This window comes from Phallusia mammillata, chromosome 2 (assembly GCF_965637545.1).
Source record: "Phallusia mammillata chromosome 2, kaPhaMamm4.hap1.1, whole genome shotgun sequence".
Classification (NCBI taxonomy): domain Eukaryota; kingdom Metazoa; phylum Chordata; class Ascidiacea; order Phlebobranchia; family Ascidiidae; genus Phallusia; species Phallusia mammillata.
Window position 1 is genome coordinate 14,445,842 of NC_137253.1, and position 16,094 is coordinate 14,461,935.

A 16,094-nucleotide genomic window follows, 5' to 3' on the forward strand; every position below is an offset into this window, starting at 1 on the left:
TGTAAATAAGTACGTCACAATCGATATGTTGTTTCTATTGCAACCAAAAACATTTCAATCACAAACGAGTAAAATAGCACACTGGAGAGTGAAATGAAGAGTTACGTACAATTTCATCATTTTGTTTAATTTGTTTGCAATGGCAAGGTGAAGCTCGGTTAAGAAGTAGTCCCAAAATAGCGAAAAAATGAAACAATACGAACACATAGTCATAGACTATTAAGGGTTATTTTTTTGCCAACGATGTACGAACCTTTTTAGGCCGGTTGGGTTCATCACTAGTTTCAAGTTGAAATGCATAATGAATGAATATACTCTGGCAGCAACAAAGCAAATACATCACCCAATGGGCGAGACTGCGGTAAAGCGGGAAGCTTCATAAACATCGCAAGTTTGCTTTGTAATGATTGTGGCAAATTAAACCATGTTCACAGTGATTTACCAGCAAGACAAGATGTTGCGTGAAATTTTGCCACAGGTGATGTCCCTGGATAACTAAGTGCGTGTATGTGGTTAAGATTGTCATTTGCACCTTACTCATCGCTCAAATTAAGGCTATGATTGCGTTTTCATTGAACACAGTTAATGTATTCCAGATTGTACCGTACACCACTTGGCAATGAACCGATTCACACCTGCTGAGTAAAGGATTGATTATATTCAATGGTTAAGAAAACATTTTGACGCGTAGTTGTCAATTCGTGCCAAGTGGTGCTCGGTTTACGTTTTGCACCAAGAACATTAAAAATATAAATTTAGCACGAGGAAACTTCCGTTAAGACTTGAACAGGATAAGAAAAATGGGAATATGGCGAGTAGTTAATGATAATGAAAACGATCTATATAATACACATAACGTTATAGATCTGGACGGAACTTCAGAAGCTCAAAATACTAAGTTAAGAATCGACTTTATATGGCAGACAAAAAACACCATGACACAAAAGTTTACGGCTAATAAAAGGGATACAACCCTTACACATGCTTCGATAACTCTTGGTAGTGGAACTGGTGCATTGATTGTCACAAAGGTCTTTCCATTGTTAGAGAATGTTGTAGAATTACTAGCAATGCATAAGTACATATTGAATGGGCGATACGGCAAACTCGGTGAAAAAATTTTGCTGCGGCAGCATTATCATTATGTACAAGGCAAAAATATAGCTATATGGAACAAACAATAGGAGAAAAAACACAAAATTGCATCCGTGCACAAAGTTACAATAACTTTTAGAGTGAAAACAAGATCGAGAAAACTAAGCTTTTTAAATTGAATACAGTAGTCAAAAGCAAAAAGACGCAACGCCAATCAGGCCATCAAATCACCAATTATAAACCAAAGACAAAAACACTATAGACTTGCCTACACTTTTATTGCATTTTACACGTAAAAATACATGCTTTACAATACTAACGTTTGACATATTTTGGCCTGTCACTAATTCTAACCAGACAACTGCCCTTGCGCATCGTCTAGCGGCAGTAAAATTTTATCAAAATATGCCTTAGCGAAGGTGTGTTTGGAACCACCGTCGAAATCTATATTCACGTTCAAATGGGATCTGTTCAGTGACGATCTAATTACGAGGTTAAAGTTAAAAAAATGACCGAAGATATGTGGTAAACCTGCAAAAAAGGTAACTGCTTAAAATGAGGCTACAGAATATTACACCTGTAGAGGTATATCAAACAAAGCGTGATTTCTACATTTTGTACCAGGTTAAACAACTTTGCACGAAGAGTCGTTCAAAACAATGCAGGGCAATCGCGAGAGAAAAAGGACAACCAGTTAGCTTGATCCGAACCATCAAATCACACCAACTCCTGCGAGGATTGAGACAAGCAAAAACACTGCGTAGATAAGAAGCAGGAGGTAACCATAGGATGGGGTGATGCGAAACTTTCGGATTGGGATCAAGACAAAGGATGTACAGAGGCTGAAGAGAAGTCCTCCACATATCACAGCTTCCAAATGCGTAAACTTCACCTGTGGAAAAAAGTACAGTCTAATGTTTGATATAGTTAATGGTGGGTCACACAAGCACATTGAAAGAATAGAAATTGATGTTTTCGTTTTGGTATCTTGTTGGTGATGCAAATTTAATTTTAAACAATTCGTATATTACCAAATGGCTAAATCGGCACTACACATAGTGCGTGTATGTTATAATGCAAGCCAGCCCAGAATATTAAATAGTGATCTAAGATGTGAGTTTTATGCTTGAGATGTACATCTGTGTTAATGATGTTTATCAGTAAAACAGAATCGGGCTTACCAAGATCGGTTTGTTGGTTCTGAGGATGTGAACTGTACATGGCAGGCCAAGGCCTATTAGTAAGTCTAAAATTGTTGGTCAAAGAAAGCATTAGGAGAAATGCAAATTAGAAATCAATACAAATTATTCCATTGCAAAATGTACAAAACAACATCGTCAATATTTTGTGTTCAGCTTAGAAACGAAGCATTTAACATAGTTTCCCAATTCAAAAAAAAGACGTTGACTCTTCTTATCCAGATTTATAAAATTAATCTTAAACATAACGTCCATTCACGAGCCTTGACCGACATTTTATGACACAAAAACTCGAAACAGCAAAAAGGATACTAAACAGCGGTCCGCCGTAGCAAGCCGACATGCTCATTCGGGGATATCCCTGCCTCGCCAATGTGACGTCAGCAATTACGTCACCAATCGAGTTGCCCCACGCGAGAAAGGTTAGACCCATAATGACGTTAGTGAGGTTGAGCATGGTCCCGAAGGTCTGAATTAAATTCACAATCTCGTTCGCGATGGTGTAAGTGAGAATGATCGCCACCACAAAGCCGGTGTAAGCGAAAACCTGAAAAATGAAAAAAATATTATAGTGTGTCCGACAACGCAACGGACTCGGAACTGCAAAAATGTCCTTTCGTTGGGTTTTAGTACTGTCTTACACACGCCAATGCAAACTTTTGTTAAAAAATTATATAAAGAGAAGATTTGTTGGTATGGTTGTCAGCAGAAAAAAATGCTTGTTTTCACTTTTACTGTTTTGCGTGCTGTTTAACAATGACAATGTGATGTAGTGAATGCATATAAGCTTGACTTGATATGTCATACCATACATAGACGCTTTATGCACCGTTAAGCACACCGCACGACACAAAACATTTTTGGCAAGTACCGTGCAAAATCCGTTTCAAGTCTGTTTTTTAAATGAGTTCACTTACCCACTGATAAGGAGGACTTTTCGTGTTGCTGGAAGTAAACCACACAATTGCAGCAAACAATGCTCCAATGATGAGCAATAACGCCCACACTGGGAACACGCCCCCAATCATGACGTGTCCACCTAAAGATACATAGATTTATAAAGTTAGATACAGATGTTCACATGAAATCTACATAAGAATACTTTCTTTTGGTTGGTTTCGGTGTTCTGTGTTGCAAAACACAACGCTTACGGTTGGTACAAAACGAAAAAGACATTCTTAGTTTGCATTGTTACATGAATTATTCTGACAAGCTTTATATGCTGCTCTTCTTAGCTGCAACATTCTTAGCTGAGTGCACCACAGCCTCCAGATACGCCACCAGCGGAACTTTAATAAGTCGTGATGCTTGAGAGGAATGGACAACTAAGAGAAATACCAAACATTGCAGGGCAACACAAGCCTTACCCGGGACCTGGCGATGGCGTAGTTATAACGGAATTAATTTGAAACGTGTGTTACATGCTTTAGCAATCGCTAAGGGTCAAAGATAAATCAATGTGGTTTTACTCTGCTATTTCTATGAGTTTTTTCCTTTTGAAATAATGCACAGCACTTATTTACCTTTGGTGGCGAAGACACAAAGTGGCGGAGATATTAACAAACTGAGGCAGTTCAAAGGTCGGTTCCACCGTTTGTGATTCGCTTCTATGCCAACCAGAGGAATAGTCGCATGACAGAATACTTTCCATGGAACCTGATAAGCAAAAAATATGCTTTAAGCAAAGGGCTCGCCAGGACGGTCGTAACAACACCAAAAATGCAACAGTATATTTTTGCAATACGATGTACACACACAACAGCCATCGCTTTGGTTCTAGGTTTCGACAAAATTGCCAACTTCTATTCTTTTTAAATGACATATAGTTTCATTATTCAAGACAAACCTGCATGAACATTACAGTCTTCTTTATAAATCCGGATTTTGCCCATTTTGAAGCGCTAAAAGGCCTCAAACCAACCAATAGCACATAGAGCATAGATTTTCCAGCAAAGTCTACATCTACATCTCCTTCGAGTATTTTCTCCAGCGAAGATTCTGTAAATACTAAAACTTAAAGCATGTGACTGGTTAGGTCGGATATGTTATTTGGTTCATGTGATAAGTTTTTCAACTGATTATGCCTAAGGTTAAATAAGCTCACTGTACGTTACATATCTGAACTTCACGGAACGGTAAGGGTCTTTCAAGAGAAAAAAAGGAAGGGAACCCATGATTATCAACGGGTGTATTTTATTGCCGTCAAAACAGCCGAAAGTCTGTAGCTTTGGGGGCATAAATGCGCAGCAGCCAAACCACAACAGTACATCTTAAGAAAACGTGACGCAATTTAGTTTCAAGGAATCGAAAATAAGTGAATGCTAGAAAAGGTTCCCTGTAGAATGAGGGAAACTGAGATAAAAAACAGTGATTTTGCATGCGTAAAAATATTGCTCCTAACTTTGTCTCCAAACACCTTACCTCGTTTGTTTTTGCGTTGGGAACCTAAAAATGTGTGACGATTATTTATCGGAAACAGTTCGCTTCAATCGCCAAGCAGCCTGGTAGGGCCGGTGGTTGAGACTAGAGATGTACCGAATATTCGGTTTGCCGAACTTATTCGTCCGAATCGATCATTTTTGCAAAGATTCGGTTTCGGCCGAATAATTTGTTGCGATTCGGCCGAAACCGAATCTTTTACGAACACAAATTTAAAGCGTTAAACGTGTCTTTTCTGCTTATTAAGGTCCACGCAATCTTCCAAAAGCCCAAACATAACGAAAATTGCGTCAATGTTTATCTTTTTTAACACATTATCGTTTTTCCCACGGTAGTCAAAAAAAAATTAGCAATTCATTGGCAGGTTGTCAATCATGCTTAAGGCAATTTTAAACCGCACAGAACTGAAATAAGGACAAAACACAACTATTTTGCACTGGCTGCCTGGTAGATAAACATTTTTTTCACGTCAAACGCGTAGCGTACGACTTCGCGTGACGTCATAAATGATTCGGTTGATTCGGCCGAATTTATTCGGCAAAACCGCCGAATATTCGGTTTCGGCCGAATCGAAATTTAGCCGATTCGGTACGTCACTAGTCGAGACAAGACTAATTAACCCGTTTAAGTGACTAAATACCAACCAGAGTCTTCAATCTTTTGTTCATCCGGGACATTAAACGAGACATGCTTTTCGTTATTCCAGCTGTTCGTTCTTAGCTTCACATCGGTCCAATCGGCTTCTCGGTCGGCGTTGTTATTGTTGGTGTTTCTGGAAAAAAGTTGACAAAAATTCAAAGGGAAGTAGGAAAAGATCAACAGATCACGATTGTAAACAATTCAGAAATACGTGAGGCGCAGTAGAATGGAATGAAATGTTTGGGATACAGTGGTGGCCACAAGCGCAAACATCAGGTCTTTATTTTCACGATTTAAACATGTCATGGATTTTATTTTTTATGTCAGCGGTGAACATTTCATTGTCTGCTTGTGGCCTTGAAGACCAACTTATGTGGCTGTGTACACGTACATTATAATATGTGCATTGGCGAATGTGCTTAATTTGAACTCTTTTGATAGATACTTTGCTATTTAATCGGATCTAAAACGATTTTGAGACTGGAAAGGTATATTGTACACCAAGTAGACATACGCGTCAGATTTTTGTACGCTCTTTGTTGACTTCGACGTAAGTAGATGGGGTGTCTTAAGATCAATGCTAATTATTTACAGCTGTAACTAATTATCAAAAACATAGAGAATACGTTGTGGTGCCTTGCTAAAGAAGACAATAAAGCTTAAATGCATGCATTTTTCATTTTTTAATGGTATTCCAATGTATTTACAATATCGCTCGCACTAATCACCCAAGTTCCTATTAAACGCATAGATTCAAGTTTCAAAATTATTCCTGTAACTAGCTGAACAAAAATTCTGAAGGAGCAGCAAGTGTTAGTATAGTAGGCTTGGCAGCAGCAGCTTATTTTACTGATCGAATTGTGTTGTTAATGAACATTTTCTGTTGATGTGCTCTTACTTACGTTTATCTATAAACTAGAGTAAACCAATGGCATAAAACCTCTCAAGAAAACAAGGAACATTGCATTTACCTGGCAGAAGTGTTCGGTGATGAAATCAATGGTGTATTTTCGTCAGCTATTGTCGATGTTTCGCCACTGGTGTTGATAACCTGTTGCGCCTTTTCCCTTTCAAGCTTAGCAACCATTTTTGCTCTATTTCTCTGGTTGATGTAACGACCAACCACCACCACCAGCACATAGAAGATGTAGAAGATCAAAAAGCCTAAAAAACACGGATGTTGCAATGAGAACCCTGATGAACCCCTGATAAGATAGAAACGAGCAAGGCAAACTTTTAACCAGAGATTTGCTGAGATTTACCCTTATAATAGTCTTATGTCACATTGGTAATATTTTGCACAATATGCTATTAGTGATGCAAGTTTGTTAGAATGCATTTTTATTTTATTGTTTGGTAAAAGAGCATCAAATAAAAACAAGTATGGCGCAAAGATCTTGAAGCAGCTATAGCACACAAGTTTGAACATAATGTATAAAACATAACATGCTTACCAACGGAACTCATAAGTTTTATTTCTCCATTATAAAGAATGTAGAAGGTCCAGAAAGAACTAGCAATGAAAAACACCATGTCCCTCATAAATGGTCTTTCAGCAATTGTAAACTCATGAGTTGTCGCAACCAAACCAGCTACCACAGTGGTTAACAACATAGCAGCACCTATAGGAAATTTAAAAAAAATGTTGTCTGAAGTATATTAGTTAACTTTTCCTTTACAATTAAAAACAAAACTCTTTATACTTTTTTTTTTTTGGATTAGTTTAAACTTTAAATCTTAACATTACATTGCATAAAACTACAATTAGGACTTTAACTTCTTATTTATTTTTACCTAATAATGCACCAATAGCAACTCCAGTAGTAGTGGCATTGGAATTGTTGAAGGCAGCAAATGCACTAAAGAGATCTGGTGCCCCATTGCCAAATGCAACAATAGTTAAACCGTGAGAATAGCGTTAAGGAACAAAAGGCTCAGAATAAATATATGATGGAAGTACACATCTGACAGTGTTTCCCACTAACTGCATTTTTAGCCAAACATGATGTATTTTTAAAGTATAATTTTTAAGATATATTTATCATAAGGTAGGGCATAAATTAAAAAAGAATTATTATTTTATATCTTATTTAATACAGTATCAAAAATTGTAATGTAAGATAAAAAAGGATATAGCAATGTTTTGGCTGAGATTCAAGTTGTGTGCAATGTATTCCAGTGAGGGGCAAAAGCTGAAACACAAAACAACAACAAACTAAAATGAAAACCTCAGCAGTGTGACACAGAGGTGATTGAGCACTTCTCTCATGTGACAGGAAGTATTGGCGGGAAATTGGAAGTTAACAGGCAGTTTTGATTAAATTGCATTAAACTGCAAGAGACTTTGAATCAGTGTTGGGATTCAAATGTTTTTGTCAGCCAGTTCTATCACAAAAGTCATATTTTTTAGCCAGTTTTGTTACAAAAAGTCATATTTCCGTGACAGTAACCGGTAATACTAACCGGTTCGCTGATCTCATAAAATTCTAGAGATGGTTCTATAGAACCTGTGCGAACCGGCTGAATCCCACCACTGCTTTGAATATTGGTAAAGTCGAAAACCAGAAACATAAAATGTGTCCCAATGGCAATGTTAGAAAGTGATATATTTTAGAATGTCATGTATATATATATGTATATTGTATATATATACTGTTATTAGATAAAATGACTTACAGTATCTTTGTGAAATTTAAAATATTAAAAAGTTTCCAATCAGGATGTACAATTAAAAAACCACTGTTGACAATAAAAAGTTACAAAAAAGTTAATAAAAAAAAAAAAAATAAAAAAAAATAAAAAACAACAACACATGTCATTACAGTTACAGACTTTCATTTGAAAGAAAATATATCAATCAGACATTGACATGGTGGTTACGAAATTTGTAACAACACATCTACTTACATGTGACAGCAAAAACAGACAATTGTTGTTTTGTTAATGATTTACAAACCTTTTTGGGTCACATGCAGTTAAACAAACGCAACATTGAAAGCACAACAGAAAAGGGTTGAACAACAAACAGACTGAAACAACAAAAATGAAGATATATATAATATATTGCACTTACAATCCTTCTGCTGATGTACCAAGGCCAACAAAGAGAAAAATCAACCAGATTGCCTAACAGAAGTTAAGAAAAAACATATTGTTTATCTTTACATTACTGCTTTTAATTTTTGAGCGAGGTAAACAAATAAAATATCATTATTTTTCAAATCATAAAAAGTAATGCAATTAGTTTACCAGGTATTCTACTTTAATGTAGCACATAATTGTCCCAGTTTTTTTAAATAGTCCAATTGCTCAAGGGGACTGAAACGAAAAGACACAATACACTTACATATAGGGTTGCAATTAAAGGGAGATATTTGATGTCAAATTTGCAAAATGCAGTATAAATGTAGTTGATGAAACCTTCGTCCATTCTACAATTGTCAGTGGTGTTAATGAAGTTGCACCATAGAGAGGAATTGTGAAGTTTGTGGTAATCTCGACACTGTTGTACATAAATGCCAGGTTAGAAATTAGGCAAGGAAAAAATATAATTTTATGTTTTTCATAAAGCACATGTAAGAAAATATTGCAGAGGAATTACAAATGTACAATAACATAGTAGGGTAATAAAATAAAATTTTTAAAACCCATCATTAGCTATAAATATGCTCCTTCTAGGTACCATTTGTAATTTGAGATGTTTAACTTTAAGCATTTAAAATTTTTGACATAACTAATCAATGTAGTCTTTATTGGCGCTAAAGCAACTTTAAAAGTACAAAGCCACCAATGTGGTAAACTGTATGTATTAACCCTTACTTCTATGTCCAGTGGTGAAGTGCCAAGATTTGATGATGGGGATGGCAGTGATGTAACAGTATTGTTGGAGAATGAAACATTTGCATTCGAGGAGAGAAAATAACAAGAAAGCAACAGAAATGCAGTTACATGCTTCATTTTACAAAACTTGCAACAACATGACTGTAAAAATTAAATACATAAAATTATTTGAGAAAAAAAATGTTAAGGTAATATAGGTGTACAACTTACAATTGTGTCGTCTAATAGCAGCTCTGCAACAAGCATAGGGTAAGAAACTATAATGCCTTATTCAACACATAATACTACAATGCAGTTATCACAAAAACTCGGTAAACTGCCTATACTTTTGTTTATTTTGCATTGCAAGATATTTTAACATGTGTTTTTAAGTAATTTATATACTATGCTCATTCCTGTTAACCCAACACATGTAAACCTGGCAAATACACTTGTTAAATTAGTGCTTAGAAGTCACTTTACCGCACGAAACTCCACAAAAATACTTCAAAGCTTACAATATTAAACCATTTTATATTCAACACATTCAAACAGACGTAGTACTGTGGTAACTCGGTCAATACATTAATACAAAACAAAACAACAACATTAGGTCCCATGGGCGCAACAAACATGCGTCTGTAATGTTAAAGCGATTAGCAAGATACTCATTCTCATATGCACGAACTACAGAATGTCTAACTTCGGCGAAGATCTACCGTCGTTGTAAGGCAATGCATTAGTTTGAGCGAAAGATACGTTGCAAATTGCAAGCATTTATGATTGTAAGCACAAAAGGCACCGTAACAAACATACACGTAGATCCAACATCAGGTTGACACATTTGATCATTGAGCTCGAGCGACCAGAACAACAAATTACCTTTTTTTAATGCTTTCTACGATTTCTTGGGTGAGTCATAACACGCGTCACGCTTGTGTGACGTTAGGTCACGTGGTTCAAATGCTGCAAAAACAACCAACAAACTTGTCGTATATTTGCAATCATTGCAAAGAACAAAATGTTGCAATAAGTTACAGGACAAAATAAAAACAAATGCTTAGCGCAGCAAAAGATTTTTTGTTCTTGTAGAGATCTCTTTGTAAGATTTTGATCTCGACCACACATGATTTTTGTGACGCAGGTAAATTCCCTGTTATGTAGTGCAAGTTTGCCAACTGAACAAAACAAACACCAGTGTCATTCTGGCAGAATAATTTCCCCTAAACACAAAAATTTTACAACAAAATTTCAGGTAACATATCAAATGAAACATTAATGAAAACACAATTAAAAACAAAAAAAACAAATGGAAAAATGACATGATAAAGAGCATTTCAATGTGATCACGCGTCAAAGAATCTAAATACTCAAAATAAAATAGAACCATGCAAAATCTTGTGCGTCCATTGTGACATTTTTTCGAATTTTATTGTCATAATAGAAATCATAGCTCTCAGTGTCAAAACACACAAAAATTAGCCGTGAAAAACCTCAATTTTGAAACTGTTCCGGAGGGGGGCTTTTAACCAGCTGGATACCATGTTGTAGCCCAGAGCTCACTCTTTTCTATCCCGTTGCCGTTACGAGACACCCTTTGCGCATTTTTACAGCAGAACGCTTTACGCGAGAGACCTTTTTCAAATTTTCAAACATCTGTTTAATTTTTCCAATGCGAATAAATTAGCCGTAAACAACCTCAATTTTGAAACTGTTCCGGAGGGGGGCTTTTAACCAGCTGGATACCATGTTGTAGCCCGGAGCTTACTCTTTTCTATCCCGTTGCCGTTACGAGACACCCTTTGCGCATTTTTACAGCAGAACGCTTTACGCGAGAGACCTTTTTCAATTTTTCAAACATCTGTTTAATTTTTCCAATGCGAATAAATTAGCCGTAAACAACCTCAATTTTGAAACTGTTCCGGAGGGGGGCTTTTAACCAGCTGGATACCATGTTGTAGCCCAGAGCTTACTCTTTTCTATCCCGTTGCCGTTACGACACACCCTTTGCGCATTTTTACAGCAGAACGCTTTACGCGAGAGACCTTTTTCAAATTTTCAAACATCTGTTTAATTTTTCCAATGCGAATAAATTAGCCGTAAACAACCTCAATTTTGAAACTGTTCCGGAGGGGGGCTTTTAACCAGCTGGATACCATGTTGTAGCCCGGAGCTTACTCTTTTCTATCCCGTTGCCGTTACGACACACCCTTTGCGCATTTTTACAGCAGAACGCTTTACGCGAGAGACCTTTTTCAATTTTTCAAACATCTGTTTAATTTTTCCAATGCGAATAAATTAGCCGTAAACAACCTCAATTTTGAAACTGTTCCGGAGGGGGGCTTTTAACCAGCTGGATACCATGTTGTAGCCCAGAGCTTACTCTTTTCTATCCCGTTGCCGTTACGACAGACCCTTTGCGCATTTTTACAGCAGAACGCTTTACGCGAGAGACCTTTTTCAAATTTTCAAACATCTGTTTAATTTTTCCAATGCGAATAAATTAGCCGTAAACAACCTCAATTTTGAAACTGTTCCGGAGGGGGGCTTTTAACCAGCTGGATACCATGTTGTAGCCCGGAGCTTACTCTTTTCTATCCCGTTGCCGTTACGAGACACCCTTTGCGCATTTTTACAGCAGAACGCTTTACGCGAGAGACCTTTTTCAATTTTTCAAACATCTGTTTAATTTTTCCAATGCGAATAAATTAGCCGTAAACAACCTCAATTTTGAAACTGTTCCGGAGGGGGGCTTTTAACCAGCTGGATACCATGTTGTAGCCCGGAGCTTACTCTTTTCTATCCCGTTGCCGTTACGAGACACCCTTTGCGCATTTTTACAGCAGAACGCTTTACGCGAGAGACCTTTTTCAATTTTTCAAACATCTGTTTAATTTTTCCAATGCGAATAAATTAGCCGTAAACAACCTCAATTTTGAAACTGTTCCGGAGGGGGGCTTTTAACCAGCTGGATACCATGTTGTAGCCCAGAGCTTACTCTTTTCTATCCCGTTGCCGTTACGACACACCCTTTGCGCATTTTTACAGCAGAACGCTTTACGCGAGAGACCTTTTTCAAATTTTCAAACATCTGTTTAATTTTTCCAATGCGAATAAATTAGCCGTAAACAACCTCAACTTTGAAACTGTTCCGGAGGGGGGCTTTTAACCAGCTGGATACCATGTTGTAGCCCGGAGCTTACTCTTTTCTATCCCGTTGCCGTTACGAGACACCCTTTGCGCATTTTTACAGCAGAACGCTTTACGCGAGAGACCTTTTTCAAATTTTCAAACATCTGTTTAATTTTTCCAATGCGAATAAATTAGCCGTAAACAACCTCAATTTTGAAACTGTTCCGGAGGGGGGCTTTTAACCAGCTGGATACCATGTTGTAGCCCGGAGCTTACTCTTTTCTATCCCGTTGCCGTTACGAGACACCCTTTGCGCATTTTTACAGCAGAACGCTTTACGCGAGAGACCTTTTTCAATTTTTCAAACATCTGTTTAATTTTTCCAATGCGAATAAATTAGCCGTAAACAACCTCAATTTTGAAACTGTTCCGGAGGGGGGCTTTTAACCAGCTGGATACCATGTTGTAGCCCGGAGCTTACTCTTTTCTATCCCGTTGCCGTTACGACACACCCTTTGCGCATTTTTACAGCAGAACGCTTTACGCGAGAGACCTTTTTCAATTTTTCAAACATCTGTTTAATTTTTCCAATGCGAATAAATTAGCCGTAAACAACCTCAATTTTGAAACTGTTCCGGAGGGGGGCTTTTAACCAGCTGGATACCATGTTGTAGCCCGGAGCTTACTCTTTTCTATCCCGTTGCCGTTACGAGACACCCTTTGCGCATTTTTACAGCAGAACGCTTTACGCGAGAGACCTTTTTCAAATTTTCAAACATCTGTTTAATTTTTCCAATGCGAATAAATTAGCCGTAAACAACCTCAATTTTGAAACTGTTCCGGAGGGGGGCTTTTAACCAGCTGGATACCATGTTGTAGCCCAGAGCTTACTCTTTTCTATCCCGTTGCCGTTACGAGACACCCTTTGCGCATTTTTACAGCAGAACGCTTTACGCGAGAGACCTTTTTCAATTTTTCAAACATCTGTTTAATTTTTCCAATGCGAATAAATTAGCCGTAAACAACCTCAATTTTGAAACTGTTCCGGAGGGGGGCTTTTATCCAGCTGGATACCATGTTGTAGCCCGGAGCTTACTCTTTTCTATCCCGTTGCCGTTACGACACACCCTTTGCGCATTTTTACAGCAGAACGCTTCACGCGAGAGACCTTTTTCAATTTTTCAAAGACATGTAGATTTTTTCTAATGCGGAAATATATTAAACAAACAAATAATGTGTTTATTTTCCCTCAAAGCTTTTTTTGTAATCACCACTGCGTATTTCACTACAAATTAAGTCAATGTGCATGAAAGCATAACTGCGTAACAATGGGCATTATTCCGTAAAAAAGTAATTTCTTGACACGTTTAGGTTTGTCCTTTGTCCTGAAGTGGGGTTTCCAATTTTTATGGCCAAATAAAACCTAAGTCAAAACAAATGCATACTAAATCGACTCGTGATAGAAAAGCACAGCGGAGTTGCAAACATAGCACGGCACTGAAGTATAGTCTGTTATAAGCACAAGACATATATCCACACGCTTATGTATATGATAGATTTCTGAAATTTCGTAACCTTGTACTGATTGCAATTTCATGTTATTCTGTACAAGCTGATTAATTACATGTTTTAACCGTTTTTAGAGTCGATACGGCTTTCCCGTTTCTAATGTGCGAATTCGTCATGTTGACGGGCGGTTATGCCCTTCGATCATTTAAGATGTTCGCTTCTCATTTCTGATTGGCTAATTGGAATGAACTATAACATTGCACGTTGGTAATGGATGCAATTTCGAGTTGGTCTGCAAAAACTGGTTATATATGTGCTAACCGTTCGTTTTTTATCGCTGGTAGGTCTTTCCCGTTTCCATGGTGCGAATGCGTCATGTTGATGGGCGGTCATGCCCTTCGATCATTTAAGATGTTCGCTTCTCAATTCTGATTGGCTAATTGGAATGAACTATAACATTGCCCGTTGGTAATGGATGCAATTTCGAGTTGGTCTGCAAAAACTGGTTATATATGTGCTAACCGTTCGTTTTTTATCGCTGGTAGGTCTTTCCCGTTTCCATGGTGCGAATGCGTCATGTTGACGGGCGGTCATGCCCTTCGATCATTTAAGATGTTCGCTTCTCAATTCTGATTGGCTAATTGGAATGAACTATAACATTGCCCGTTGGTAATGGATGCAATTTCGAGTTGGTCTGCAAAAACTGGTTATATATGTGCTAACCGTTCGTTTTTTATCGCTGGTAGGTCTTTCCCGTTTCCATGGTGCGAATGCGTCATGTTGACGGGCGGTCATGCCCTTCGATCATTTAAGATGTCCGCTTCTCATTTTTGATTGGCTAATTGGAATTAACTATAACTTTGCACGCTGGTAATGGATGCAATTTCGAGTTGGTCTGCAAAAACTGGTTGAATATGTGCTAACCGTTCGTTATTTAGCGCCGGTAGGTCTTTCCCGTTTCTGTAGTGCGAACTCGTTATGTTAGAAGGCGGACATGCCCTTCGATCATTTAAGATGTTCGCTTCTCACTTTTGAATATTCAAACAAACTAAAATTTCGCATGTTGATAATACAACATGGTATCTTGCTGGTTAAAAGCCCCCCTCCGGAACAGTTTCAAAATTGAGGTTGTTTACGGCTAATTTATTCGCATTGGAAAAATTAAACAGATGTTTGAAAATTTGAAAAAGGTCTCTCGCGTAAAGCGTTCTGCTGTAAAAATGCGCAAAGGGTGTCTCGTAACGGCAACGGGATAGAAAAGAGTAAGCTCCGGGCTACAACATGGTATCCAGCTGGTTGAAAGCCCCCCTCCGGAACAGTTTCAAAATTAGGGTTGTTTAGGGCCATTATATTCGCATTGGAAAAATTAAACAGATGTTTGAAAAATTAAAAAAGGTCTCTCGCGTAAAGCGTTCTGCTGTAAAAATGCGCAAAGGGTGTCTCGTAACGGCAACGGGATAGAAAAGAGTAAGCTCTGGGCTACAACATGGTATCCAGCTGGTTAAAAGACCCCTCCGGAACAGTTTCAAAATTGAGGTTGTTTACGGCTAATTTATTCGCATTGGAAAAATTAAACAGATGTTTGAAAATTTGAAAAAGGTCTCTCGCGTAAAGCGTTCTGCTGTAAAAATGCGCAAAGGGTGTGTCGTAACGGCAACGGGATAGAAAAGAGTAAGCTCTGGGCTACAACATGGTATCCAGCTGGTTAAAAGCCCCCCTCCGGAACAGTTTCAAAATTGAGGTTGTTTACGGCTAATTTATTCACATTGGAAAAATTAAACAGATGTTTGAAAATTTGAAAAAGGTCTCTCGCGTAAAGCGTACTGCTGTAAAAATGCGCAAAGGGTGTGTCGTAACGGCAACGGGATAGAAAAGAGTAAGCTCTGGGCTACAACATGGTATCCAGCTGGTTAAAAGCCTCCCTCCGGAACAGTTTCAAAATTGAGGTTGTTTACGGCTAATTTATTCACATTGGAAAAATTAAACAGATGTTTGAAAATTTAAAAAAGGTCTCTCGCGTAAAGCGTTCTGCTGTAAAAATGCGCAAAGGGTGTGTCGTAACGGCAACGGGATAGAAAAGAGTAAGCTCTGGGCTACAACATGGTATCCAGCTGGTTAAAAGCCCCCCTCCGGAACAGTTTCAAAATTGAGGTTGTTTACGGCTAATTTATTCGCATTGGAAAAATTAAACAGATGTTTGAAAATTTAAAAAAGGTCTCTCGCGTAAAGCGTTCTGCTGTAAAAATGCGCAAAAGGTGTGTC

The 16,094-nt window shown here is 37.9% G+C and overlaps 1 protein-coding gene and 1 long non-coding RNA gene across 2 annotated transcripts; one reads left to right on the top strand and one right to left on the bottom strand.

The window, feature by feature from the left end:
* Positions 1 to 20: 20 nt before the first annotated feature.
* LOC145213920 (mitochondrial sodium/calcium exchanger protein-like) lies at positions 21 to 10,059 on the bottom strand. The gene is made up of 15 exons (XM_080082328.1): positions 9,423 to 10,059; positions 9,192 to 9,353; positions 8,719 to 8,874; positions 8,446 to 8,498; positions 7,507 to 7,564; positions 7,167 to 7,278; positions 6,827 to 6,994; positions 6,344 to 6,536; positions 5,378 to 5,505; positions 4,141 to 4,292; positions 3,818 to 3,950; positions 3,212 to 3,333; positions 2,607 to 2,841; positions 2,277 to 2,341; positions 21 to 1,987 (listed from the first exon to the last, which is right to left on the bottom strand). The coding sequence occupies exons 1-15, from the start codon at positions 9,456 to 9,458 to the stop codon at positions 1,808 to 1,810; spliced, it is 1,953 nt and encodes a 650-aa protein (XP_079938454.1). The 5' UTR covers positions 9,459 to 10,059; the 3' UTR covers positions 21 to 1,807.
* LOC145213922 (uncharacterized) lies at positions 5,504 to 6,765 on the top strand. The gene is made up of 2 exons (XR_013856921.1): positions 5,504 to 5,922; positions 6,292 to 6,765. It is a non-coding gene; the product is annotated as an uncharacterized LOC145213922 (long non-coding RNA).
* Positions 10,060 to 16,094: the final 6,035 nt, after the last annotated feature.